Raw genomic sequence first — 25,994 nt, forward strand, 5'->3', positions numbered from 1 at the left:
CTGAGCCCTAGGCCGGGCTTTGCGGGGAGGGAGGAGTGGGGAGAAGGACGCAGCCCAGGGGATTGTGGGAATGCTGGCCAGGCTGGACTTTGCCCTACTCCTCCTCCTTTAGCCCAGAGCCTACTTTTGCTTGCTTTCTCCTCTGTCAGTGGGCTTTGCAGCTGTAGGGCTAAGCGGGCATCATGGCTGCTCAGAATGATCTCTGTGATGCCATTGTGATCGGGGCAGGCATCCAAGGCTGCTTCACGGCATACCACCTGGCCAAACAGAGGAAGAGGGTCATCCTGCTGGAGCAGGTACTGTGTCCCCTCTGCACTCCCCACTTTAGGGACTGTCCCTTCCTCCTCCTCTGGAGAGAAGTTTCCAGAGCCAGCAGGCTTTGGGGTGAGGCCAAAAGGTCTGACCGTCAAATTTTGTGTGATTTGCCGCTTTGCTGCCTGGTGTGTTTCATGACAATGAAAAAAAAGATCCACCCTCCCTAAGACCCACATTGGGTTTCTAGGCACATTTCCTCCTACTGCCTCCCGGTTTCCTGCCCTTGATCAAGAAGTATCCCAGGTCCTGTTCTCTTCCTTCCTGCCACTCGGTTTCTTCTGTGCCAAAATGTTTGATCCGGCCCAGAAAAATAATCAGTTCTGCTTTGGGTAACCTTAAGTAAAAATAATTTTACCAAGAGGGAAAGGCTGATTTGTAAGCCTAAGAGGTAGGATTCTTCCCTGAGTGTTCCTGGCCTCTCACCCTGAAACCCAGCAGAGCCTTCTGTTTTTTCTGTTTGTCTGATTAATAGCAGCCTTATTGTTTGATACACAGGAAATAAGACTTAGGTCTTATTTGTCCTTATGGAAAAGGTGACCCCACGCAGTGCAGTCTACAGTGACCACTGCACATGTGTATGTGTGTGGGAGGGCTGTGTACCTCCAGGATCCTTCCCAGGGTAGGTCCACGCAGACCACTTTCCAAAGGCTTCTATCCTCCCATCCTGCCTACAGCTATCCAGGTGGGTTTTGGCTTACTCTTCTTGGTAATGAACTGGATACGTTAGAAACCTTTTTCATTTCTCTATCAGTTTTCTCAAAGCCTAAGGGATTCCTGGTCTAACCTTGCAGGAAACTCTCCATCTTTTGCTAAATCCCAAGGTGGTTCCCTCATCCCGAGTGATCAGAAGCCATAGAGAAAAAACATCAGTTTCCTTGTCCGGAAAATGAAGGGGGCAATGGAAAACAGCCTGGAGGTTTCTCAAAAAGTTAAAAATAGAGCTACCCTATGATCCAGCAATTGCACTGCTGGGTATTTACCCAAAGGATACAAAAATACAGATGCAAAGAGGAACATGCCCCCCGATGTTCATAGCAGCAAGATCAACAATAGCCAAACTGGAGAGAGCCCAAGGGCCCATCAGCTGATGAGTGGTATATGTACACAATGGAATATTACTCAGCCATCAAAAAATTGAAATCTTGCCATTTGCAATGACGGGGATGGAGCTAGAGTGTATTATGCTAACTGAGATCAATCAGTCAGAGAAAGACAAATACCATATGAGTTCACTCATATGTGGAATTTAAGATACAAAAGAGATGAACATATGGGAAGGGGGAAAAAAGAGAGGGAAACAAACCATAAGAGACTCTTAACGATGGAGAACAAACTGAGGGTTGCTGGAGGGAGGTGGGCAGGGGTTGGGCTAAGTGGATGATGGGGATTAAGGAGCACACTTGTGATGAGCGCTGGGTGTTACATGTAAGTGATGAATCACTAAGTTCTACTCCTGAAACCAATATTACACCATATGTTAACTAACTAGAATTTAAATAAAATTTTGAAAAAAAACAAAAACAAAAACAAAAACGAAGGGGGCTAGACTGGAATGATCTCAAAGGTTCTTTCTAATTATGCTTCTCTAGGAAACCAGCTGGGGAGGGGATCCAAAGCCCGTTTGGGATGTGAGTAACGTTACCAAAAGGGAGGCTGAGTTATTGCTACTGAAGAAGTTCTATGCTTGCCGCCAAATCAATAACTTGGCCGTAAAGAGAGAATGTATGGAAATATTTGAAGATGAAGCGCTCCTGCTTGACAACACGTGACGAGCTAACTCCTATGGGGGAAGGGGCAGTGCAAGGGGCAGCAGCCTCAATTGTCTCTCTTGTTCTCCGTTTCCAGTTTTTTCTACCACACTCCCGAGGAAGCTCCCATGGGCAGAGCCGGATAATCCGGAGGGCGTACCCCGAAGACTTTTACACCCAGATGATGGAGGAGTGCTACCAGATATGGGCCCAGCTGGAGCACGAGGCTGGAACCCAGTTACACAGGTTGGCGGGTGGGGGAATTCCTTGACTTGTGGGGCCCGGTGCCTGGAGGTGCTTTGAGTAGGTGAGGGGGGCAGTGCCATGAACGCTTGAAATGCAGTGGAGGGACACAGGGTCTGGGGACTTGCCAGACACATGGGAGCATTCTGCTCATTGGCCTGATGGCGCCATCGCTCCAGCTGGCTCCTGGCGCGGCTCTGAGTTCCAGCACTGGGTTCCGAGCACGTGTCCAAGGCCAGCAGAGGGTGTGTTGGGAAGACGGCTGAAAAGACACTGGGAGCAGATGCCCAGAGTGGGAATTCATATCTGCATCTCCATGGAGCCATCCGAGACTCTTTTAGGGCAGGGATTAAAATAAAGGAGGAGGCTGCCATCTTGGTTCTTTATATTCCTGCTAATATCCTAATCTTCCACGCTGGGTCCTCTCCCCCAGAGCGACCCCTATAATCTACTTCATTCTCTCTGGAGGCCTCTCCCTCTAGGTGTCCTCTTCAGGCCCCGTTGCTTGCTAGGGATCTCTGCTGTCCCCATGGCTCTCTAACCCTTAAGACTCCTCGGTCCCCCCAACCTCCACTGACCTTCCAAACGCTCATGGGGAAGAAGGCAGACAGTCCACGGTGCACAGAGAACTTTAACCACCCACCCCATGTCCCTTCCCACCTTCTCTGTGGCTCTTACCTGAACTTTCTACAAAACCACGGCTCTATCCTCCAGGGTGGCAGTTATTTTAATGGCCAGGAACCAAGAGGTTACTGTTCTGTTGCAAAAACACCATTAACTTAAGAACAAAGTGAAATCCATTATGCAAATACAGCTAGGACAGCTAATTACAGATTTATTCCAGAGGCAGCTAATGCACCCAGCACCCAAATAAAGGAGCATGTCTTGCTGAAGGGTGGCCTGGCAAAGGGACCCCTCTCTGTCAGCCATCTGTGAATACTGCTGAGTTTCTGGTACTAAAAGAAGTGCTGAGGCCTTGGAGGGCACACTTCTTCCCAGCACAAGGAGGTAATTGCGAGATGTGCCTGGAATCTTACAGAGGGGACATGATTCTGGAGACAGGCTTGAACTTGACTTTGTGCTCTACCTCTTACTGGCTGTGTGACATTGGGAAAGTTTCTGTACCTCTCTGTCACTCATTTTTTCCTCAGAGGGCTTTGTGGGGGATTAAATGAGACTTTTTTTTTTTTAAGAGAGGAAGAGGGGGAGGGGCAGAGGGAGAGGAAGAGAGAGAATCTCAAGCAGGCTCCCGCCCAGCATGGAGCCCGATGTGGGGCTCCATCTCACAACCCTGAGATCATGACCTGAGCCGAAATCAAAAGTCGGGTGCTTAACCGACTGAGCCACCCAGGTGCCCCTTAAATGAGACTCTCATGAAGTTTTTGGCACAGAGCCTAGCACCTTTAGATAAATGGCAGCTCTTTCTACCCATTCTGTGCCAGCTGTATGCTATCTCCATTGCACAGGGGGGAAGAAGGGCAAGAGGAGACAGGTGGGATGCAGCGACCATGGACATCAAGGAGAATGGCTGCTGGAGCAAGGGAGAGGAAAGCGTGGGTAGAACATTCTCATAATCTCACAGTCCTCCTCTTGGCAGGAGGACAGGAATTTGGAAGGGCTTTGGGACCAGGTGGACCTGGCTCCACATGTCAGCTCTGACACATCTAGCTGTGTGGTTTGGAGCAAGCTGTTGAACCACTGTGAGACTCAGTTTTCTCACCTGTAGAGGAGGGGTGTCTATTTCAAGGGGCCGTCGTGAGGATGAGTCTGTGAAGGGCTTAGAGTGGCACCTGACAATCCATCATCATCACCATTATCACCTTCATCTCGTATTTAGTGCTCTTGGTAAGAAACTAAGGCTGTTTTCAAAGTACTCAGTACAGGGCACCTGGGTGGCTCAGTCGGTTAAGCATCTGCCTTCGGCTCTGGCCATGATCCCGAGGTCCTGAGATCGAGTCCCGCATCAGGCTCCCGGCTCAGTAGGGAGCCTGCTTCTCCCTCTCCTTCCAGCTCGTGCTCTCTGTCACTATCTCTGTCTCTCTCAAATAAATAAATAAAATTGTAAAAAAAAAAAGTATTCAATACATGTTAACTAATTTAATTCTCCCCACAACCTTATGAGAGGGTTGCTACTGCGTAGTCAGGGTCTTAACCTCTTAGTGCAAATTGCAAGCTTACCACATTCTTAGTTAGTGTAGAACAGGGCTTGGCGAGCTTTCTCCAGAATGGCCACATAGTATTTTAGACTTTGCAGGCCATATGGTCTCTGTTGTAAATCTTCAACTCTGCCAGTTACCCAACTCTGCCATTGTAGTGTGAGAGACGCCAAGATGATAGATACATAGATAAACGAGCACGGTTGTGTGCCAATAAAACTTTATTCATGAATGCTGAAATTTCATACACTTTTCAGGTCATGAAATATTAGTCTTTCGTTTTTTATCAGCCACTAAAAAAATATAAAAAATCATCTTGGTTTGTGTGACAAACAAAAATAGATGGTAGACCTGATCTGGTTCCTGGGTCATAGTTTGCTGGCCCCCGGATTTTGAAGATACCACAGACTGATGACCTTGTCCATACCCTCTGTCCAAACAAATTGATGTCTAAATCATCCTGGGCCGAAAGACTGCTAATGTATATTTATTTTTATTTTTTAAAGATTTTATTTCTTTGACAGAGAGAGTGAGAGAACAAGCAGGGGGAGCAGCAGAGGGAAGGGAGAAGCAGGCTCCCCGCTGAGCAGGGAGCCTGACGCGGGGCTCGATCCCAGGACCCCGGGATCATGACCTGAGCCAAAGGCAGATTCTTAACCAACTGAGCCACCCAGGCGTCCCTACTAATGTATACTTAAAGACAGGAACATATCTTAGACCCTCTTCAAAGACCATTCTGATGCCTCACTTCCCCAATTATGAAAAATGAGTAAAGTGAACATGCTATGGAAATTCTTTCGAGTTCTACAGAGTGCTAGGTGTTGCCATTGTTACTATTATCATCATCATCAAGTCCTTTCTTACGGCTAACCTGATTTACTCGGACACACTCATTTATTTGGTTCTTTGACTTAGGGACGCAGAACCGATACTTTCCATTCTAATTCTTTTCACTTTTGTTCTTGATTCTGATTTTCTAAATGATTCATCATCTCTGTGGTTCTTACTCTCCTAGGTTCTTCTGGGAGAACCAGCACAACACCATCATCTAACTGATAGATACTAAACGTATTTACTTAATGCTATTTGATGGTGATAAAAAACAGACAGACACGTCCGGGAGCTGTCGTTAAGGTGGCTGTCCGATTCCTTTTATTCTGTTCTGCCTCTTCCCGGGACGGTGGCATACTAAACCTGAGTGGGCGCAGGATATTTGCACAGATTCCGGGTACAGACGACACGTGTGTCAGATCACAAGGTCTGAGTCTTTTGTGATGGGTACCTCCAGGACGCTGATACCACCAGCAAATCCCAGCTCTGGGGCCCCCCTCTCACTTGCCCCGCCTTCTCCCTTTGAGTCCTAATATCCAGCTCCTGACCCGGGCTGCCCCTGCTTAGCTGACAGTATCAGACAAGATCACAGCCCTAGGCAGTACAGCTGCTGGCAGAACCTGGCGGCCCCCTCCGCAGCTGCTGCTTCCTGTGTCTGTGAAGTGTCTGGCTTGTCAGCCGCGTCCCCTCCCCGGAGCAGTCTTTGTTAACCAATTCCACCTCGGCCCACTGAGCGGAAGATGAAAGCCAAGAGCTCCTCCAAAACCAACAAAGACAGCAGCCATTACTGAGTCCCTTCCCCAAGGTGACTCTGGGAGCCGGCTTGACTGGCACTTTGAACCCCGACAGGGGGAAGTGGGAGCCTGGGATGGGAGGCGGCGGGCGCAGGGAGGGCTGTCTGCCGTTCCAGATGCCTCCCTGCGCCATCCGGCCTCCTGTCCTGCTGTAGTAAGGGATGGAAATCCCTGATCACCGGCTCCTTACATCATGTCGGAGGCTTTAGTCAGCTAGAGGAGTCAACAAGACCCTCGGGAGGATTCTTCGATTACCTCTTCCTAGAGGCAGATCCAGCTCGGGCTGGGGGAAGGCGCTGTTCATACCACCTGCTCTGCGCTCAGCTGACAGCGGCGGCTGGGAGCTGGGAGCTGCACTCTTTCCAGGGTCCCGGACAACCCAGTCTCGCCTCAAGGAGCTTTCTTTCTAGGCCAGCCCTGACCAGGCATTTCCTGGACGTTTTTTTTCCTTTTTCTTTCTTTTCTTTTCTTTTCTTTTCTTTTCTTTTCTTTTCTTTTCTTTTCTTTTCTTTTCTTTTCTTTCTTTCTTTCTTTCTTTCTTTCTTTCTTTCTTTCTTTCTTTCTTTCTTCTTTCTTTTTTGTGATGGCCTTGTCTCTTCTCATTCCTCTCCTCCCCAAACTTTGTAGCCTAGGTCTGAGCCGAAAAAGAGCAGAGGGGGGCCCAGAGCACCGGGGTGAGAAATTGATGCAGCATGAGCGGTCTGTTTATTGGGATCTAGGAGAAGCCATTAAGAAAATAAGCACTTAAATGATTTTCAATCTGCCCATGGAAGTCCTCTATCTTCATACTGGGGGAAGAGGCCCATTCTCTGATCCTGGTTTTGACTGACTGATTTCCAATTCTCTAAGCATTTCCCACAGGAGCCTCTCACCTATCTCCCATAATGACAGGCCTTTGCATTTGCAGGCAGTGTTTTACATTTATTTCCGATTTGCTCATAATGGTCAAAAATCTCTCTCCAATCCGAGGCATTTCTCCAGCAGTGCACGGTTTCCCTCAGGCCAAATAGCTCAGCTGTGATCCACGGAAAATGAGAATTTCCCAAACGCATCTTCGGACTAGGGGAGGGTCCAGCATCACAAATTCAGATGGAAAATTTCCCACTGTTAGATCAATATCTGGGCTAAGAAATAAATGCCACAGGGGCAGAGAGCTGGAGCAAAATGATTACAATCGGCACAATTACATTCACCGGCAGAATCAGCTCACTGATTACTCCGAGGGATGGGAGCTCCCGCTTCAACCACCACAGGGTGGCTTGGGAATTAGAACATCACTCAGCATTTCATAATTCGGCAGATTTGCCTGTTGTCTTGGCATGAGTTTGTTTTCCCCATACAGTGCCTTCCTGTAAGAGGAGTTCTTACTTCAAGGAAAGAACGAAGGAAGGGAGAGAGAGAGGAAGGGAGGAAGGGTGGAAGGGAAGTAGGTAAATGGCAGGGTACACGGGAGACCACGGTCCATGTACTGCAGCAGGGGTCGGAATACAATGCTCTGGGATTCCTGAGCCGGGGATCTGACGTGATAACTGCTGATGTAAGGGTTAAGCCAGGTCTTCCCCCAGAATCCCACCCAGCCACAACCGCATGCGGTAGAAAGGGCTCAAGATCATATACTTGCGTGACTTCTTAATGATCCTCTAGGCCGAGAAGTGTACTAGGCAAGTTTTCACGACCTGAGAACCAATCTGAAGTCCTTTTGGGGCCACAGGGAAAGGACCTTGCTGGCTAGTGGGGATTCAACAGCATCTTCCCTCTGCGAAGCTTTGAAGACGCAGAGGCACTCATTCTTTCTCCCCGGTGCTGAATGCTGGGGAGGCGGGGGCCATGGCAAATGGATTGGGCATGCTGCGCGGCTCTGTGTACTGACACCGGCCCCAGGGCCTGCTGTGTCCCTACCCCCTCCCAATCTTCTCTTTAATCCCCCCAACCAGATAATGCGGGATTTGGAAGCATGTAATATCCATGAGACTCCATTACTGGCTATTACGAGCTTTATACACAGTACCTGGGGGGTGTACCCGGCTGATACTGGTCACCGCAGCTGCTGAAAGGCAGAGGGACCGCAGCAATGGTCCCAAGGGCCAAAGTGACCCTTCCATTGTTCAGATCCGTTCCCACCGAAAGTTAGATCAGCTCTGGTCTCTTGTGACACAGAGACGGGAAGTATTAAAGAGAAACAGCTTTCCCTCCCCTAGAGAGTAGGAAGCAGAAAGGGAAGTACAGGGAGGAACAAAACCATAGAATCGCTGAATTAATTGCTGGAACCCTCAGAGACCACCTACCAGTGTTTCTGCATGAGGGCACTGTGGCATTGGGGGGGTGGATCTTCCCGAGCATTGCAGGTTCAGCCCACTAAATGCGAGGAGCCACCCCCAGTCGCTGTAGCAACGAAAAAATGGCCCACGCCAGGTCCCTATGCCCCAGGGTCGGAGCGGGAGCCCCAATAGTCCAGCAGGCTTGCATTACAGAGGAATCTGGGGCCTGGAGCAGTGCGCCACCAGAGCAACGTCACAAGGGGTCTGCCAGGACTGGACCCAGAGCCAGGTCTCTCAATTTAGGATCCTTTCCACAAAACGGGCAGCCTCTGAGGAGGAACCGAGAGATGTGCAGCAAGGGACAACACAGGATATGAGAGGGAAAGGGACAAAAGGAAAGCAAGAGCAGGGCGGTAGACTAGGGGGGAAGAGGATACGGAATCAAGATCAGAACAGTGAGTGGGTCAGGGGATGGAGGAAGAGGAAGAAACACCTACCACTTTCGAGGTGTAGCATTAAGAGGATTTCCGATGTCTGTCCTCAAGGGCGGATGGATCCTGAGAAATGCCAGGGACAAGCAAACCGGAAGTGAGAGCCGGGGGCCGACTTGGGCATGGGCTGGCAGCCAGATCAGTACTACGGACTGCCACGGGCTGGCAGCCAGATCAGTACTACGGACTGCCACCCTACAACAGCACTGAGATGACTTTACCAGTTCTTTTTATTTATTCTTTATTTTTTAATCTTTTAAAATTTTTTAAGATTGATTGATTTATTTGAAAGAGACGGAGAGCTCGCTTGAGCATGAGTAGGGGGAGAGGCAGAGGGAGAGAATCTCCAGCAGATTCCCCACTGAGCTCAGAGCCCCATGCAGGCTCGATCCATGACCCATGAGATCACGACCTGACCTAAACCAAGAGTTGGACACCCAACTGACTGAGCCACCAGGCGCCCCCATACTTTTTTCTTTTTAAGTAGGCTCCACACCCAGTGTGGGGCTTGAACTCACCAACCTAAGATCAAGAGTCACATGCTCTACTGACTGAGTCGGCCTCGCGCCCCTGACTTTACCCGTTCTTTGAACATGAGGTTGGGACCCTGCTTGTTGGGACCCTTGCAGAAGAATGAGAGAGAACGGCCCAGGGTCCTGACTCGTACCCTCACCCATATGCCTTTCTTTTCTTTTTTTTTTTTTCTTTTCTCTTTTTTTTTTTTTACAGGCAGACAGGGCTACTGCTGCTGGGGATGAAGGAGAATTCAGAATTAAAGACCATCCAGGCTACTTTGTCTCGACAGGGGGTGGAACACCAGTGTCTTTCAGCTGAGGAACTGAAGCAACGTTTCCCCAATGTTCGGCTGGCCAGGGGAGAAGTGGGGCTCTTGGACAAGTCTGGAGGGGTTCTCTATGCAGACCGGGCCCTCAGAGCCCTCCAGGTAGGATGCGTGGCGTTTGGGGCGATGCAGCGCCCGGGGTGGTTCCAGTAGGCCGTCCCCAGCCTCCCGGGCCGGTGAAAGCCTTCGCCCCGCTGGCCTTGTTCTTGGCCTTCTGGACGGGGCAGTTGATATACCCCGCTAGGCCTTGTCCATGGGGGACAGGAGGCCTGCAGTCTGCGCTCTCTTTTCTTCCCGAAGTGAAGGACTCGTTGTTTACCAGGGTGAACCACGCAACTATCTCATTTGCCCTTCCCTGCCGCTGCCCTTTCAGGATGCAATTCGACGTCTCGGAGGCCTAGTGTGTGATGGAGAGAAGGTGACGGACATAAAACCAGGGCGACCCGTCACAGTGAGAAGTGCCTCCAGGACCTACCGAGCCAAAAGCCTGATTATCACGGCGGGTCCTTGGACCAACCGGCTCCTCCGACCCCTGGGAATGGAGCTGCCTCTCCAGGTAAGGGGGGGTTAGAAGCCTGAGAGTTGGTGCTTAAGAGAAGACACCTGGGAGTCAGACAGACTCGAGTTTGAGTCCCGGATCTGCCACTTGCTGGTGGATGAACTTGGGCCAATTAGTTCCCCTCATGAGCCTCAGTTTCGTAATGTGTAAAATGGGGACAGGGCTGTTGGAGAATTAAATTATAGAATCAATAGAAAGCCCTCAGGAACTCACTAAATCTGAGGTATTATGAAGTGCTGGAGAGAGAGAGGGAGAGAAGTCGGGCTGGGTGCAGCAATGGGAGACTGAGACTGGGGGAAGAGACAGGGATGCAGAGATCTTTGTACCTCATACCAAAATGGAACAGACCGACGACGTGAGAATTGGGTGAAACAGGATGGACGAGTTAAGGGGCGCATGCAGGCTTGTATTCAAGAGCCAGGGACCTCAGAAGAAACTGTTCTCGCTGTCTGTAGAGTTTCACGGCCTTTCCCCTTCATCTCCCACTTCCTCTTTCGGCTTCAAGACCCTGCGGATCAATGTGTGTTACTGGCGAGAGAAGGTTCCTGGAAGCTATGGTGTGTCCCGGGCCTTTCCTTGTTTCCTGGGCCTGGGCCTCAGCGCGGCTCCCCACCACATCTATGGGCTGCCCTCCGGGGAGTACCCAGGGCTGATGAAGGTGAGTGGAAAAGCCCAGAGAGAGCCAGTAGGGCCCCCCCTCCGCTCCCTGCAGATTTGGGGCAGCTGCTCTAACTTCCTTTTCCATACATTCCTGGGATCCCCCAGCAGCAGGAGCAGGAGAATTCGTCCCTATTCGCTATTTGCAATGCAAGAACCCCACCCGATCCGAGGCCCAGCAAAGGAAGCCTTTCCTTTGCAAACATGGGGTTCTGGGGGTGGGGGTAGAAGGAACAGCTAAGGCAATCTCATGTGGCAACAAATGGCATCTGTCAGGACTCGGGAAGGCTGGGATGATGGATGGGGGCACTCTGTGTGCGAGCCTGCTCCCTGGGCTGGGTGGGTGCGCGGGAGGGCCGGCCCCTCGCAGCTCACTCTGCTCTGATTGGGAGCTAGGTCTGCTATCACCACGGCAACGATGCAGATCCTGAGGCGCGGGACTGCCCCGAAGCATGCTCAGACATCCAAGACATCGGGATCCTGAGCCGCTTTGTCAGAGATCGCTTACCTGACCTGGAGCCGCAGCCCGCCGTGGTGGAGCGCTGCCTGTACACGGTGAGGGTGTGGGCAGCCGCCAGGCCGGCCCTCTCCTGCCCGGGGAACAGGGGAAGGAGACACACAGAGCCTGCGCGGCTCCGGCTCGCTTCTGTTTGACCCCTGACCTGGGATGTGACTTGAAAGGAACGAGCTGCTCTCTGTGGGTCCGTTCACCTCTCCCCGAGAGGGCCCATTAGAGGTTATTCATATTCCTTTTCATTAGCAAACTAGGCTTATGCCTGGCAGCCCCTCGCTATGTTTCCCAGAAGAGCTCTAAAAGATTTTTTGGCAAGATGTTCTAGTTGAATAGGCCTTAGGGACGAAGAGAAGAGACAGATGTCACCAGGGCCTGAGGCATCTTGGCTAAAGTTAGTTTACACGCATTCACTGAGCACCTACTGTGTTCATGGCTCTGGATGAGCAGAGAGGCAGATGGACAAATGAGAAAGACTGTCATCCCCGGAGGGGGCGCTGGCATGCAGAAAGCATTCCTGTGCCCCATTCCCATTCTTTCTGGAAAGCAATCCAGCCTCATCCCCTCCCCTCTGAGCTGCCGTTCTTCCTCCTCCTTCTCTCCTCAAAGGACAAAAGTGTGATTGTTTCTTTCTAGAACACCCCCGACGAGCACTTCATTCTTGATTGCCACCCGAAGTATGACAACATTGTCATTGGTGCTGGATTCTCTGGTGAGCCTGAGCAGGGGAGGATGTGCCTTAAAGCCGACCTATCTCAGTGCCAGGCAAAATGGCGTCTTCTACGTAGGCTCTTGGCTGGCCAAAGCCTAGACTTGAGTGTGTAAAGGGGCTGGGCGTGCAAACAGAGAAGAAGAGCTACTTCTGGTGGGAGGCAACTTCCAGCTTTGGGATGCAGACCAAGAAGAGAGTTAGCCCTATTTGGGAACAGGGTAGTAGACATCCAGGGACCCCAGGCGCTGTCCCTGAGGATGCCTGACCACCTGCTCTCCTTTCCCTAGGACATGGATTCAAGCTCTCCCCTGTTGTGGGGAAGATCCTGTATGAATTAAGCATGAAATTAACGCCATCTTATGACTTGACACCTTTTCGAATGAGCCGCTTCCCTAACCTGGGCAAAGCCCACCTTTGACCCCTGGCCAGCGGCCTCCCTTGTGTGCACAGGAGCTGGGAATAAAGCCCTCTGGCTATTAAATGTCATCCTATTCTCCTGCCTTTCTTGAATCCCCTGTCAACACTGGATGATTGAATCGACCTTCTTTCCCTGGCCAGCTCCCCAGTCCCACTACTTTTTTGCTTCCGGAAGGTCAACCAGATATTGTACCATCCCCGAGTAGCAGGGACCTTTGAGATGGATGTCTCAATAAGGAGGACACCTAGGGACTGGCTCAGGGGACCCAAGCAGTTGTTACAATTCTCTTCGCTGAGACAATTGATAAACTTGGGGTAGATTTGACTAAAGGTGCCCGGGGTGGGGGGGCGGAGTAAACAGGATGATTTGTAGATCGCTATCGCCCTTGGAGTTCCTTTTCCTAAGACCAGAGCCACCCTCCATCACAAACCCCCATAAAATCTGGCTCACCTTGGGTGCACAATAACTGTTTGTTGAAAGAATGTGTTGAGCAAGCAAATACATGAATAGCTGCATTGCATTGAAGTCTGCAGTGGGCTTTATCCCCCGTGCGACCTTATTTCTTGGAGACTTTCATTCTCAATCAGCGCCACAGAGTCCATGACCCTAGGAATCCTTGGGTCTTTATCTCCTCAGTGCCCTGCACCCTCTCTCCCTGGATTCTTTGTCTGGTTCTCATCCTCTCTCTGGCTCTGTAAAGATGCTTAGCTCCCCAGTCTCTCATTAGGGTATATTGTCAGGTCCTTATGAAGATGAAGCTGTTGTACCAGAAAGGAAGAGAGAGACACACTCGCTTAGAAACCCTGTTCAATGTTTGAATGTTAAATGTGCCATTTTATTATCATTAGGATTGCTCCCACTTAATGAAATGGCATTAGCGCCGAGTCGGCTGGCCTCCTTGCACTAATTGCTTTAGAGGGGAACAGGCTCGTAACTACCCCAGGGCGGGTGGAGGGTTGAGGGGTGTAAACAGGGACTGGGCTGAATGTGCCCCGTGCACACCCTGCAGGAGCATCTCCAGACCAGGCCATCGGACCTAAGAGATTGCCTGCTCCGGGGAGAGAAACCCTGGGACCCGCTGGGGCGGAAATGTTAGAAGGAGGCCCTGAGCGGGAAGAGTGGGAAATGGGAATAAGAGTGAAAATATCCCCAAAGGAAAGACAACACAGAGGAAATTGCCTCTAGGCCTAGGCACATGGATCAGCACTGATTTCTCCAGGGGGTTGTAAAAGCCAGCCCGCCTCCTCAGCCCCCCGCCGGGTCTGCATCTCTGGTGCTCTCAGAGGGTCCCCCGGACCTCAGCCTCCACAAAGTGGGAATAATCACATCTGCAAAGTCAGAATAATAACATGGACGAGCCTTGAAGCCACGACGCTAAGTGAAATAAGCCAGACGCAAAAGGACAGACACTGGAGGATTCCACTCACGTGACGTACTGACAGCAGTCCGATTCACAGGGACAGGCGGTGGAATGGTTGCCTCCAGGGGCTGGGGGATGGGCGAGGGATGAGGCGTTAGTGTTTAATGGACACAGGGCTTCAGTTTGGGAAGATAAAAGTGTTCTGCAGATGGATGGTGGTGATGGTTTGGATGACGTGGGAAAGACGGTAGGGCTCGGAGCTGATGGCCAAGATAGAATTCTTGAGGCATCTTTGGTGCAAAAAGGTGGCTTAATTAAAGCACGGGGACAGGACCCGTGGGCAGCAAGAGCTGCACTGGGGTCCTGAGGACTGGCCCATTATATACTTTCAAGTTGGGAGGGGTTTAGGGATGGTGTAAGCCTGCCAGGTATTTTGGAAGCAAGGTTTCCAGCATCCTGGGGGGAGGGGGCGGGCAGCTACTGTTGGGGAAGGTCATTGATTACTGTTTAGTAAACCCTCAGTCACGAGACCCTCCAGATGTATATCGGTGGGCCACATGCTTGGGGGATGATTGCCACCATGTTTCTTGGGTGGTGGTAGAGATAAAGGAAGTTTCCAAAGGAATTAGATTTGTTAAGGAAGACTTACAGGATCCTGGGGGTCGGGCGAAGATTGCCTTGTGCCCTTAGGGAAGTATTGACATCGAGGCAGCTGAGTCCCTGGAGGAAGGTCACTCTGCCTGTTTCAAGGACTTGTCAGTGGGCTGCAGATAGTAAGGAAATTTAATAATTGTTCTTCTGCCTTTGTCTCCCCCATCAGTTTCACAGCACCATGTTTTAATCACATCACAAACACAAACATGGTTTAAGAGAGGGTACTTAGGGGCGCCTGTGTGGCGCACTTAGGCGTCCCGCTCGGTTTCGGCTCAGGTTGTGATCTCAGAGTCCGGAGATGATCTTCAGAGTCTGGCTCCGTGCTCAGCGGGGAGTCTGCTTAAGACTCTCTCTCCCTTGCCCTCTGCACCGCCCCCCTGCCCAAATAAATAAATAAATAAATAAATAAATAAATCTTTAAAAAAAGAGAGAGAGAGAACATACTTAATGCCACGAAACTGTTACACTTGAAAATGATTAAAATAGTATATTTCATGTTATGTATATTTTACCACAATTAAAAAAATAGGAATAATAATACTGACCAACTTTCAAGAGTGTGTGGGGATCGAATGAGATATCATTTATCCAATCCACAAATATTTATTGGAATTCTGCTATGTGCTGGGGACCGTGCTAGGCATTGTGGATATATCTGTGAACAAAATCTTTGCTCTTCTGGTGTTCACCCAGTCCAGTGAGAAGACATACAAACAATATGTATAAGTAAATTATATCCTAATTTGGAAGGTGACAAGTGCGTTGGGAAAAAGAGCAGGGCAGGGAAGACAGAGATGCTGGGGGAGGGCTGCCCTCTGCCACAGTGGTGATGGTGGTCTGGGGGTGCCGGGGACTCAGTGGGGAGGGGCATTGGAGCAGCCCCTGGAGGAGAGAGAGAGCACCATGCAGAGATCTGGATACATATAGGAGAATGTGGTCAACTGTAAAGTGAGGTATTGTGTTATTACTGAGAGACAGAAAAATGGGGTACAGAGAGAGATCAGCATAGGATCCTGCCATTTCCAAGGCTGGCAAAGTTGGGGAGAAAGGGTGTTGGGAACCTCTCTCTCTCGTTCAACGGCTGCCTGCCCGTGGTTCCCTCTGCCTCTGCTTCTCCCAGTGCGGCCCTCCTCCCCCAGCCAGCTGCAGCTCCCCTTCCAAAATATCCAGTCTTATTCAGCTTGCTGGTGACAGTAAAGGAGGGGACCAATGTCTAGAAGAGGCTGAGAAAGGACAAGTGGGGGATGCTGACAAGCCCTGCCTGAACTGGTGTGTCCTAGAAACCGAGTGCAAGGGGGAGGGGGGCAGCAGGGGTATGTGGGAGTAGGAAGGGGTGTGTGTCGGAGGGATGAGGTCGGGGAGGAGTGGAGAGAAAAAGGAACTGGAGAAGAAGAGACTGCGAATATGCAGGCCAAGAAGGCAGGTAAAGATCTCCAGGGATGTTGCCCACCCCCAAAGCCAGAGGAAACTGGTCCAGAATGGCCAAGAGCATTTCTTATTGGGGTTGGGGTGGGGTCCTAGAGGAGAAGAGGGGATGTAGGTGCAGAGGAGAGAAAATGCCTTTGTAGGAGGTGGGGGGTGGGGTGGGGGTGGGGTGGGGTGGGGAGACAACCTGAGGGTTTTAGAAACACTGAAGGATTTGCCAAAACAGACCCACCAACATTATCTCCCTGCTTCCCTCCTGCTTGAGCATGGCCAGGCACCCTCTTTCACGCAGACCCGACATATCTTCAAGATGGAGGAAAATCACACTGCATCGGGCAGACAATGAGAGACCTCTGGAAGGGCAGCTAGGGTCTGCACAGGCTGCAGGGGAGAGATAAGGGCAGAGAAGGGAAAGAGGCCGGCATGGTTGCCAACCAGACTAAGGAAAACAGAGGCAGGCTAAAAATAGGTTGGGGGTGGGGAGGGAAGAAAGCCAGTCCAGAAGAGAAGGAAAAGCAGAAGCAATCGATGCCATTGAGACTGTGACCCAGTTCTTCATCTCTCAGCCTCACCAAACTGAAAAGCTAGGGAGGGATGGGGGGAAAGGGAAAGACTGGCACAGAGAGGGCAGAGTCAGAGGAAAGACCTGAGCCCTAAGACCTAGGCAGTTACGGAGCACAAGTCAGTAATCATGGCCTGGAAAAGAGGGGACGTGTAGTTGGTGCTAGCATACTATAATTCTCACAGACTTTGGTACCCGGGACAGGCTTAAGAGCTTGAGGAGTGTATGACTTGGAAGGGGGAGGTTCAACCGTCTAAAAACGTAAAAGGTCGAGTTAGTCTGGAGACAGTAAGCAGGGGCGACTTGATTCTTGAGTTTTACTTTTCAGAAAGGTGGTTAAAGAGAATTTGCTTAAGGGATATTGTATTTCAATGGTGGGCTTCCAGGGCAACAAGAGGGATTGAGGTTAGACCTCAGGAAATCCATCCCACCAAGTAGATTTGTGAGATACTGAAGGACGTACATATGGTACCCTGTCCTTGGAAATCTCTAACAGTGAGAAGCCCAGCCATCTGGGCCTATGCAGGCTTTCCTGAAGGCCAGGGCCTCCCCATAAACCTCTGGAAGACTTCTGGCTAGAGAGGAGATCTGGGATTTTTATTACTCTTGAGGTAGGGTAAATGGGTTTCTGGACCCAGGCCTATGGCAGGGCAAACGTAAGCCTCTAGGGGGTAGGGGCAGGGAGGGGGAGGGGAGGCACAAGTGGGCTGGCTCAGTCAAGCTTGGCGAAGCAGCAGAGACAGGGCAGGATTCTAACATGTAGGACCCAGTGGCATTTACATAACTTTGAATAATGAATAAGCCCAGCTCTGGGCTCCTAGGCAGTGTGCTCATCTGCATCTTTATTAAGCTTTATAAATGATTCAGCTCCCTACCCCTCCCCCAGCCCCTGCCCAGCCTGCCCCAAGCATCAGGGTAGTTGATTGCTCATTATTTTAGACTAGATTTGTTTCACCAACATTCAGTGAGGCATGGAGTGGGGGACACAGGAGGGAGGAATGAGTCCAAAAGGCAGGCGGAGTGGACGGTAGGGGAAGAACACAAGCAGCAGCCTCGGGAAGGCAGGCTGACGGCTGCGAGCTAGGGACCTGGGCATAATTCTCTAAAAGGCTCCTGGGGCCGCTATCTTCCGGAAGGAAGAGTTTCTCAGATTCCCTGAAATGCGCTGGGTTCAAGTCCCATTCAATCCCCGGTTTTCTTTACATTTCCCGCTAAGCCCCAGACAGGCCCCTCGCTCGGCTCCATTGCGGTGTTGAGCCACTGGAGCAGCCCAATGGTACAGCCCCCAGGGAAGTTCTTATCTTTTCCTGAGGCAGAAATTTTCCTATTTTCACGCAAAAAAAAAAAAAAAAAATCTATGCTTACAAGGTAAGAACAGGCACCAAGCATATTAAGGGAGAACAAGATAGGCATAGGCACACATGGTATGTGAATTTGTGGGGAAAAGGAAGGCCCGCAGAGAGTTCGAGCCCCCCTCTGAAGGAGAAGGCCGGAGAAGGTGGGCAGCCCTCCACGCATCTGGGTAGGCATGAGAGCGCCAGCTGCTGTGGGAGCTGCCCGGGCTCCCGGCTAGAGGCGGGCAGAGGCACTGAAAGCCTAGGCGAGGAGGGGCTGGCAGGGGACGAGTAGGGGGAAAGGTAGAGCACTTCTCGAGCCTGGCTGCACATTGAAACTACCTAGGGAGCTTTAAAAATATGTGCTTGGGACCCACCCAAGACCAATTAAATTGGAATCCCTGAATAAGAAGGCCCTTAAGCACAGTATTTTTAAAAAAGCTCCTCAATGTTCTTTGGATCCTAATTTGGACAAACTTTTAAAATTATATATTTATTAATATATATATTAAAATATAATTATTAATATGTAAAACAAAATCAGAGAAATCTCAACATTGACTGGATATTTGCTATTAAGTTATTGATTATTTAGGTGTGGTAAGAGTATTGTGATTACATTTTTTTTTTTTTAAGATTTTGTTTTATTTATTTGACAGAGATAGCCAGCGAGAGAGGGAACAAAAGCAGGGGGAGTGGGAGAGGAAGAAGTAGGCTCCTAGCACAGGAGCCTGATGTGGGGCTCGATCCCAGGACCCTGAGATCACTACTGGAGCCAAAACCAAGAGTTGGCCACTCAACCAACTTGAGCCAGCCAGGCGCCCCTAGAGTCATTTTCTTTTCTTTGAGGGATAGACACTAAAGTATTTCTTAAGAAAGTGATATCGTATCTGGGATCTACTTCAAAATAATCCAGTGAAGGGAATGGGAAAGTGGGTGGAGGAGTAGATGAAGTAAGATTTGCTTAGTGCTGATAATTGTGGAAGCTGCTTGATAGCCAAAGTTCATTATTTTATTCTTTTTACTTTTTGTATATGAAACATAATAAAGGGAGTTCCTTGAGCCTCTTTCTTTCTCTCTTTCTTTCTTTCTTTCTTTCTTTCTTTTCTTTCTTTCTTTCCTTTTCTTCTCTTCTTTCTCTTCTCTTCTCTTCTCTTCTCTTCTCTTCTCTTCTCTTCTCTTTTCTTTCTTTCTCTCTCTCTCTCTCTCTCTCTCCCTCTTTCTCTCTTCCAGAGAGAGAGAATGAGGGAGAGAGAGAGAGAGTGTGTGAGCAGTGGGGGAGGGTCAGAGGGTAAGAGAGAATCTTAAGAAAGCTCTATGCTCAGTGCAGAGCCCATCATGGGGCTCCATCTCTCCACCCTGAGATCATGATCTGGGCGGAAATCAAGAGTCTGAGGCTTAACCAAAGAGCCACCCAGATGCCCCATCCTTCAGTGTTTCTAATATGCACCAGGGTGAGAACCACAGAGCCAGGCACTCAGCAGGAAGGGGGCTGCCATGACACCTCTGTGAGCACGACTGGCTTCAAGGAGAACAGCTTTGTTCTCTAAACGCTAAATGATAGGTGAGGGTCCTGACCACTGGCAGAGCTGCAGAAACCACTTGGGGGAAATGGTACCTGGCAGTTAGAGATGCAGTTGGGGGTGGGGGGCTCTCAGGCTTCTTCCCCAGCCAGCACAGCCTCTGGGGACTCTGAGTCCCCATGCTCTGTGCCCCAAGGTGTGGGGGGTTGGGGTTGGTTGCTGGACCAAGGGGAGCCGCCTGCCCGAGGCACCCAGAGCAAGAAGTCAGCTTCGCTCCAATCGCTCCATCCCCGCCCTCTCCTGACTGACTCCACGGGAGCTGGACCCCCATCTCAGCACCCCCCCTTCCTCCACCGCCGTCACCACTGCTTCCCTGCGCTGTCACTCCCCCGACGGGCTCATCTGGCTCTGCCAGGGAACATCAGCCCAGCTGACTTCATCAAGGAGGTGAGGGGAGGCAACGCACATCCACAGAAGTATGGGCACCCGGGCACCCACCCTCAGCGGCTGCTGGCGGAGCTGTCTGAGCTGCCGAGAGATTCGCGGTAGCTTGGTCTCATTTGCATATCACTCCTTTAATGAACAATTCAAATGAATCCCAAATTTTCAGTTCTCTGCTATCCGAGACTGGTGGGATCTCCTCACATTAGTCCCTGACATGGACGGACCATTCCCACGGTCTCCACAGCTCTCCACGTGCTCTTGCGAAATAACTTCATGCCCAGCGCAGGAGAACGAGGCCCCCCACCCCACCCCGCGCCCGTCCCACGCAGAACTCAGCTCCGCCCCCGCCCAGGCCCCCACCCCCACCCCCACCCCCACCCCGCGGCACCAGTTCCGCATCAGGCTCAGTTTGGGGTTCGATCTGTCTTCTCCGCTCCATTACCATTCCCTGATGGCCTCTAGGGGCTGGGGAGGGGAGAGACTTGGAGGGGGTCTATTTAAGAGATTTTTGGAATCTGTGTCTGCGCATCACCCGCTGCCATGAGTTATTTCAGCGCCGATGTTTGTCTCGAGCTGATTATTCCAGCCCGAGAACAGGTGGAGCAGCCTGCGGTGGCTTATTCGTCAGCCAAGGCCATCTGTTCCCAACAAGCTGAGATTTGTAGCTGATTTCTGCTGGGGAGCAAGGAGTGGGGGCGGGGAGGGAGAGGAAGCTCACCCCCAGCCCCAGGGGACTTACTCCTCCTGGATCTTCTGCGATGCCCGAACCCCCAGGCGTCCCCTTCTAGAATGCCTATACCTTCTCCTTTTCGAGAACTCACTAGTCACTTGACTCTCTGCAACGGCAAAAATAGTTTTTCCTTAAGGGGCTAAACCTTCTTAGATGGAGTCAGATATCAGAAGCACAAATCCATCCGCCAGGCACAATGTCTGGCCACTGAACCATGTCCACCCGCAGAGATCTTTAAAAAAAAAAAAAGGTATACAACCGTGACACAAATATCCTAAATGACCTTTTGACTCTTGGCTTCTCCTCACCCCACTGCACCAGTCCCTTCACCCACAAGAGTACAAGAGTCTCCTTGCCTAAGCCTGTCACCTGCCGGGCTCCAGGCTGCACCGGAGGGCCCGTCTAGATGCTCCCCCCGCCTTCCTCTCCCCTAAATACCCTGTTCAGGTTCCACCCTCCAATCTGCTCCTCTTCCAGCTTCCACTCTCAGCCGTGCCAAGAGATGCCTGCAGCTTTAAAAACGGCTTTCCTGGAGCAAGGGATCTAAGCAGTTTCTAAGCAGCTTTGCCACATTGGTTTCCACCCCCCTACCTCGGCTACTATTTCTATCTATGAAATGCCAGGAAAGAAACTACTCCTTAAAATCACACTAATATGACAATCTGGGGCCTCCTTCGGTGTTTGGCACAGACATACATCTGTACTGACTTTAAAAAAAGGTCTGAAAACTTTATAAGCACAGATACATCTATAACCCACATCCTCAAATAAACATAATTTTTAAAAAGATTTTATTTACTTGAGAGAGAGAGAGCACAAACAGGTGGAAGGGCAGAGGGAGAGGGAGAAGCAGGGAGCCTGACATGGGGCTCGATCCTAGGACCCTGGGATCACAACCTGAGCCGAAGGCAGATACTCAGCCGACTGAGCCACCCAGGTGCCCAAGCTATTTCTAATTTTTAAGGTCCCTTCTAATGTTTATTTATCTGTGTTTTCACATGTACCTTTGTCATAGGCCCATGTTCCCTTAAGAACCCATTCACAGAGCTTAAGACCGTCTCACTTTCTAGTTGGTTCTCTGGGCTTATTTTGCCAGTTCCTGGGAGCAGAAGCTCCTTATTGGCTATTCAGTCTTGCCCAGTTGGCTCAGTATGTGGCTACTGGAAAGAGCAACTTCCCAGATGAGCTCGAGGGCTCTCAAAGGCAGGCCACGAGTTCTGTGCTTCTAGGGCAGAAACGTCCAGGGCAGTGCCACTCACTGGGGTAACTCTTCCTTGCTTTCCTGAGGATAGTACTCCTCTGGGGCCTGGAAGCAGCCCTCAAGCAAAGGTGCCAACCCGCAACTGCCACCTGCCCGTCCCCGGGACTAAATATGAGCCATGAGGCCTATTTCATGGCATACACTTTTGTATCTGCCTGATTACCATCACTGACCTGTCTTTCAAAGACATAATGTTTCCAAGGCTATTGGCTGCCTTTTCTTGTACCAAAATGTGTGTGTGTGTGTGTTTAAACTCCTTCTTTTTTGATTCTCTGCTTTCAAATTCCCTAGCGTCCTCTTTTCCCGAAATCCATTTGCTTCTTTTCCTAATCTAGTCAGATCGTAGATGTGGCACAAAACATATAAAAATTTATTAAAATGTGGAAACTCTTTGACTCTTAAGCCACCTCAAATATAATTTGCCTGGATAGTGTTGAACCTTAATATCCTTTTTGAGGTTTTTTTTTTTTTTTTTTGGTAAAACTGTCATTGCTGACTTCTGATATCTAAAGCAAATTCTATCTGCACGTTTAAGTATTCCACTGGGAGATTTATGTCACTGACTTCAATTGCAAAGCACACATCCTTTTTGGAATCTCCCTTTAAGTATATGACCCATCACGGGGTTTACACTACAAAAGACTCAATTTCTCTGTGAAATTCCTTCTAAACAAATCTAGCATCCTTGTTAACTCCAAAATGACTATTGCTCTGGAAATCACTCCTCCCGGATCAAATCCCAGAGAATGGTCTGAATTTTTCCGTTATACTGTAATGAAATTAGACTGAGGTGAATATAGCTTAATATATGCATTCCGGGCCATGTGGAGCTGTTACTCATACTGTTGGCACCATATGCATGAAGCACAAAATGTGATAATGTATGGAGGATGCTCTGAAAATTGTAAGGAGCAACAGAAATGTAAGGTTGACATTTCCCCCCAAAATGCCAAGAAGTGTTTCCTTACTTAGGCCAAGCTTTGGTGAATACCAGGCACCCGGCGATTGGAGACGAGGATCGTGACAATGATTCTTGGCACTCTCCCATCTCCCTTTATCCCCTGACAAAGCCAGAAGAGCTGGGAGACTCCTGGCCCTTTGCTGGAACCAAGCTGAGGACCCTGTTAGGACACACCTCACCTCTTTGAGCCTCAGGGAGAGAACGCTGCATGGTTGTGATAAAGGTTAGAGACATAGTAAATGGGAACATAGTAAGTAGGTGCTCAGCAAAATGGGAATATTGTTGACTTTGTCATCCTCCTCATCCCCGGGTCACTAATGACAGGCCAGAAAGGACACTCCGCCATTCCCAGCCTCTGCCAAGGACCTCCAAGAGCACTCAGAAAGGCGGGAAGACAGTATTGCCGGGTTGCTGAATGAGGAGACCGGTCCTCACTCAGAGGGAATCCTTGAAGGGCTAGGCCAATGGGCTCTGGCCCCACTCAACTGCTTAAGAACCTTTGGAGGGCAGTGGGCCTCCCAGAGGTGCGGGCAGACCCTCCAGTCGGGGGCGGGGCCCAGGTCATGCAAATGTAACATGAATATGCTAATACAGGGCTCCCCGGGAAGGGGAGGGCGCCTGCCTGGACTGGCACAGCCCGCGGGGAGAACCGAGAGGACACATAGAGGACGGGGAGGCGCAACCGGGCTGCTGGGCGGACCCAACCCCAGACAGACAGACAGACTCCCACCGGGAGACGACGTCCCCTCCCCAGCACCGGCCCCTCGCAGCCCCGCTCGCTCCGCCCGCGGGTCCCTGGGGCTCCTTACGGAGGGCGATGAAGGGGTGGCGGAGGGAGGTTCTGCGGGCAGCAGGGAGGGGCTCCCTTCTAATTTAGGAGCCAAAAGCTTCTTGCCAGCACTATCACCTTGTTTTACAGTCGAGGAAACTGAGCCCGGGAGATTAAGCCCCTTCTGGAAGGTCTCGGTGTTGGGGGGCAGGAGCGCTCAGTAGAGCAGGTTTTGTCTCCTTTTTTTTGTTTTCACTACAGCCCGGCACGTGGACAGGACTCCAGGTGCAGAAGCAGCAGCCCCAAACGCAGCAAAACTTGGTGCATTACCAAGGTCCGGGACTGCCCACCAGGCTGCGGGGCGGGGGGGGGGGGTTAGAATAGAATACTTGCTGGGGAAAGATGAAAGGAGCCGGGGTGGCAGCCAGGAGCCGCAGCAGGCAAAGACAAATTACCATGGGCTGGTCTGGAACGTGTTGCTATGTAGAAGGTGAGAAGAGTTCCAGCTTCCCTGAGAACCAGCTCAGAGGAAATGAAAGGGGAACAGGAAGGATTACGGTTCGATTTAAGGCAGCACTTCCTCCCAGGGATGACAATGGGGCCCTTTGTTCAGTGACCAAGGAAGGCTGTGGGTGGACTCAGTCCCCTCCTTCCCACCCGCGAGGCCCTTGGAAACCCAGCTCCCTCCAGTCCCACAGGGCCCAGCATGGAGAACAGGAATGATGATTGACTTTGAAAAGTCCCCACTGTTCAGGTAGGAGATCCTTTCTGCAATGGGCCCCCTGGGCTCTTCTCTGAGGATGAGGACAGCAGACGGGCTGGCTCTGGGGCCCTGAGGGGAAAGCAGCAGTCATGGCATCTCTAGCAACACGCTCACTGCCAAATTGATTCAAATTGGCTTGGATATGAACATATGATTAAAGGAGCGGCGCGATTCATTTATCAGGAGAGATTAAAGAGCGGCATCTGCGCAGCCTAGCTGGGGGACAATTAAGGAGCAAATCGCTAAGTGTCTGTGCCACCAGGCATGGGGGCGGGGCATGGGGGGGACAACTAGGATAAACTGCTAAGAGGACACAGGACAAAAGGAGGTAGTTCAGGAGTCACTGGGGGCCGCTGTTGTCTCTGGGCACAGACTGGGCATCATGGGGAGCCTCACAGGGCTTTGGTCCTCACCTCTCATCCGGGAGTCAGAGCAGTCCTGAGGGTCTGAGATTAGAGAGGAGAATCTGTCGAGGCAGCTCTGAGCCTGGCACAGGGACAGATTTGCTGCCTGTCTTGCGAGACTCACTTACATCTTAGGGACCAGAGCTGCCGTGAGTGTACAGGTGAGGGCAGGAGCTGACATAGCTCTGAAGGCGCGCCCAAAACGAAGTTGGGCTTTGATGGCCCCACAGGCTCCTGGACTCCCCTGAGGAGCTGGTGCTGAGGGAATCGCCTCCTTCCCAGCCTGGAGCCTAGCACCCCGGCCAAGGGGCTTTGCTGCAACTTGAAGTGTTGGTCATGTGAGGCTATGTCCGCTTCCTTAGATGGATCTCCGTGGAGATCCCTACCACCACCCATCTTTCCTTGCCTCAGGACCTTTACTTAAACTCTTCTTTTTTCCAGTACACCTGTGGAAGTGCTAGCCTTTCTTCAAGCCCCAGCTCAAAATACCAACTCCTTTTAGAAGCCTTCCCATCCTCCTCCACCTGAAACCCACCCCCTCAGTCACCCCCCATAATATGCACAAAGCAACTTCTTTCTCCTTCTGTCTCATGTAATTATTTCCACATGGGTCTGCCCCAAACCACGAGCCCTTAGATGACAAACACTATGATTTACACCTCTTTACTCACCCTAAGCTTGCACATATTAGTAGGTGCAGTACCTATTTTGTATGTCTACCTTCTCGACTAGAATCTCTGCTTTACGAAGGAAGGAAACTCATCAGTCCCCAGCACGTAGAACAGCGCCTAGGCCATAGCAGGCTGTTATGAAATACTTGACTGTCCAGTGACTGAATCAATGAATAACATGACCTTTCTGACTTGAACAAAACCCTCTGCCCCAGACTGCTGGGGGATCAGTACATACTGATAATGGTCTTTCCAGTTAACAGTGGGTCAGTGTGGGTCAACAGAGTTGGGATCTTGTCTGCAGATGCGAGGGACGTTGTCACACTAGTTTCTGGGAGGAACAGAAAATGCACCTACCTATCTGAAAGCACGAGTAAAAGATGAACATGAGAAGCCAGCAGTTAAAAAAAAAAAAGTAATTTTACTTTTACTATCTTCTCTACTCAACCGAGTTGGGGGGGGCGGGCAGTGGAGAGAGGAAGTCTCTTTCATTCAAGATGGATCCATTTTACACTCCTCTCCCACTCATTCTGGGGGACTTTCCTCCCTCCTTCCCTTTCTTGACCCTTTCTGGGCAGCTGACGTCACCAGAGACTTGG

At 50.7% G+C, this 25,994-nt stretch overlaps 1 protein-coding gene across 1 annotated transcript; it reads left to right on the forward strand.

Annotated features, from left to right (window-relative positions):
* The first annotated feature begins 104 nt into the window (after window positions 1–104).
* On the forward strand, window positions 105–12,602 carry PIPOX (pipecolic acid and sarcosine oxidase). The gene is made up of 8 exons (XM_045773428.2): window positions 105–296; window positions 2,161–2,309; window positions 9,566–9,779; window positions 10,051–10,233; window positions 10,742–10,894; window positions 11,290–11,448; window positions 12,041–12,116; window positions 12,404–12,602. Exons 1-8 carry the CDS (start codon window positions 183–185, stop codon window positions 12,532–12,534), a joined length of 1,179 nt encoding a protein of 392 aa, XP_045629384.2. The 5' UTR covers window positions 105–182; the 3' UTR covers window positions 12,535–12,602.
* Window positions 12,603–25,994: the final 13,392 nt, after the last annotated feature.

The sequence above is a fragment of the Ursus americanus genome, chromosome 23, assembly GCF_024610735.1.
Source record: "Ursus americanus isolate L20-20 chromosome 23, mUrsAme1.1.p, whole genome shotgun sequence".
Lineage (NCBI taxonomy): Eukaryota > Metazoa > Chordata > Mammalia > Carnivora > Ursidae > Ursus > Ursus americanus.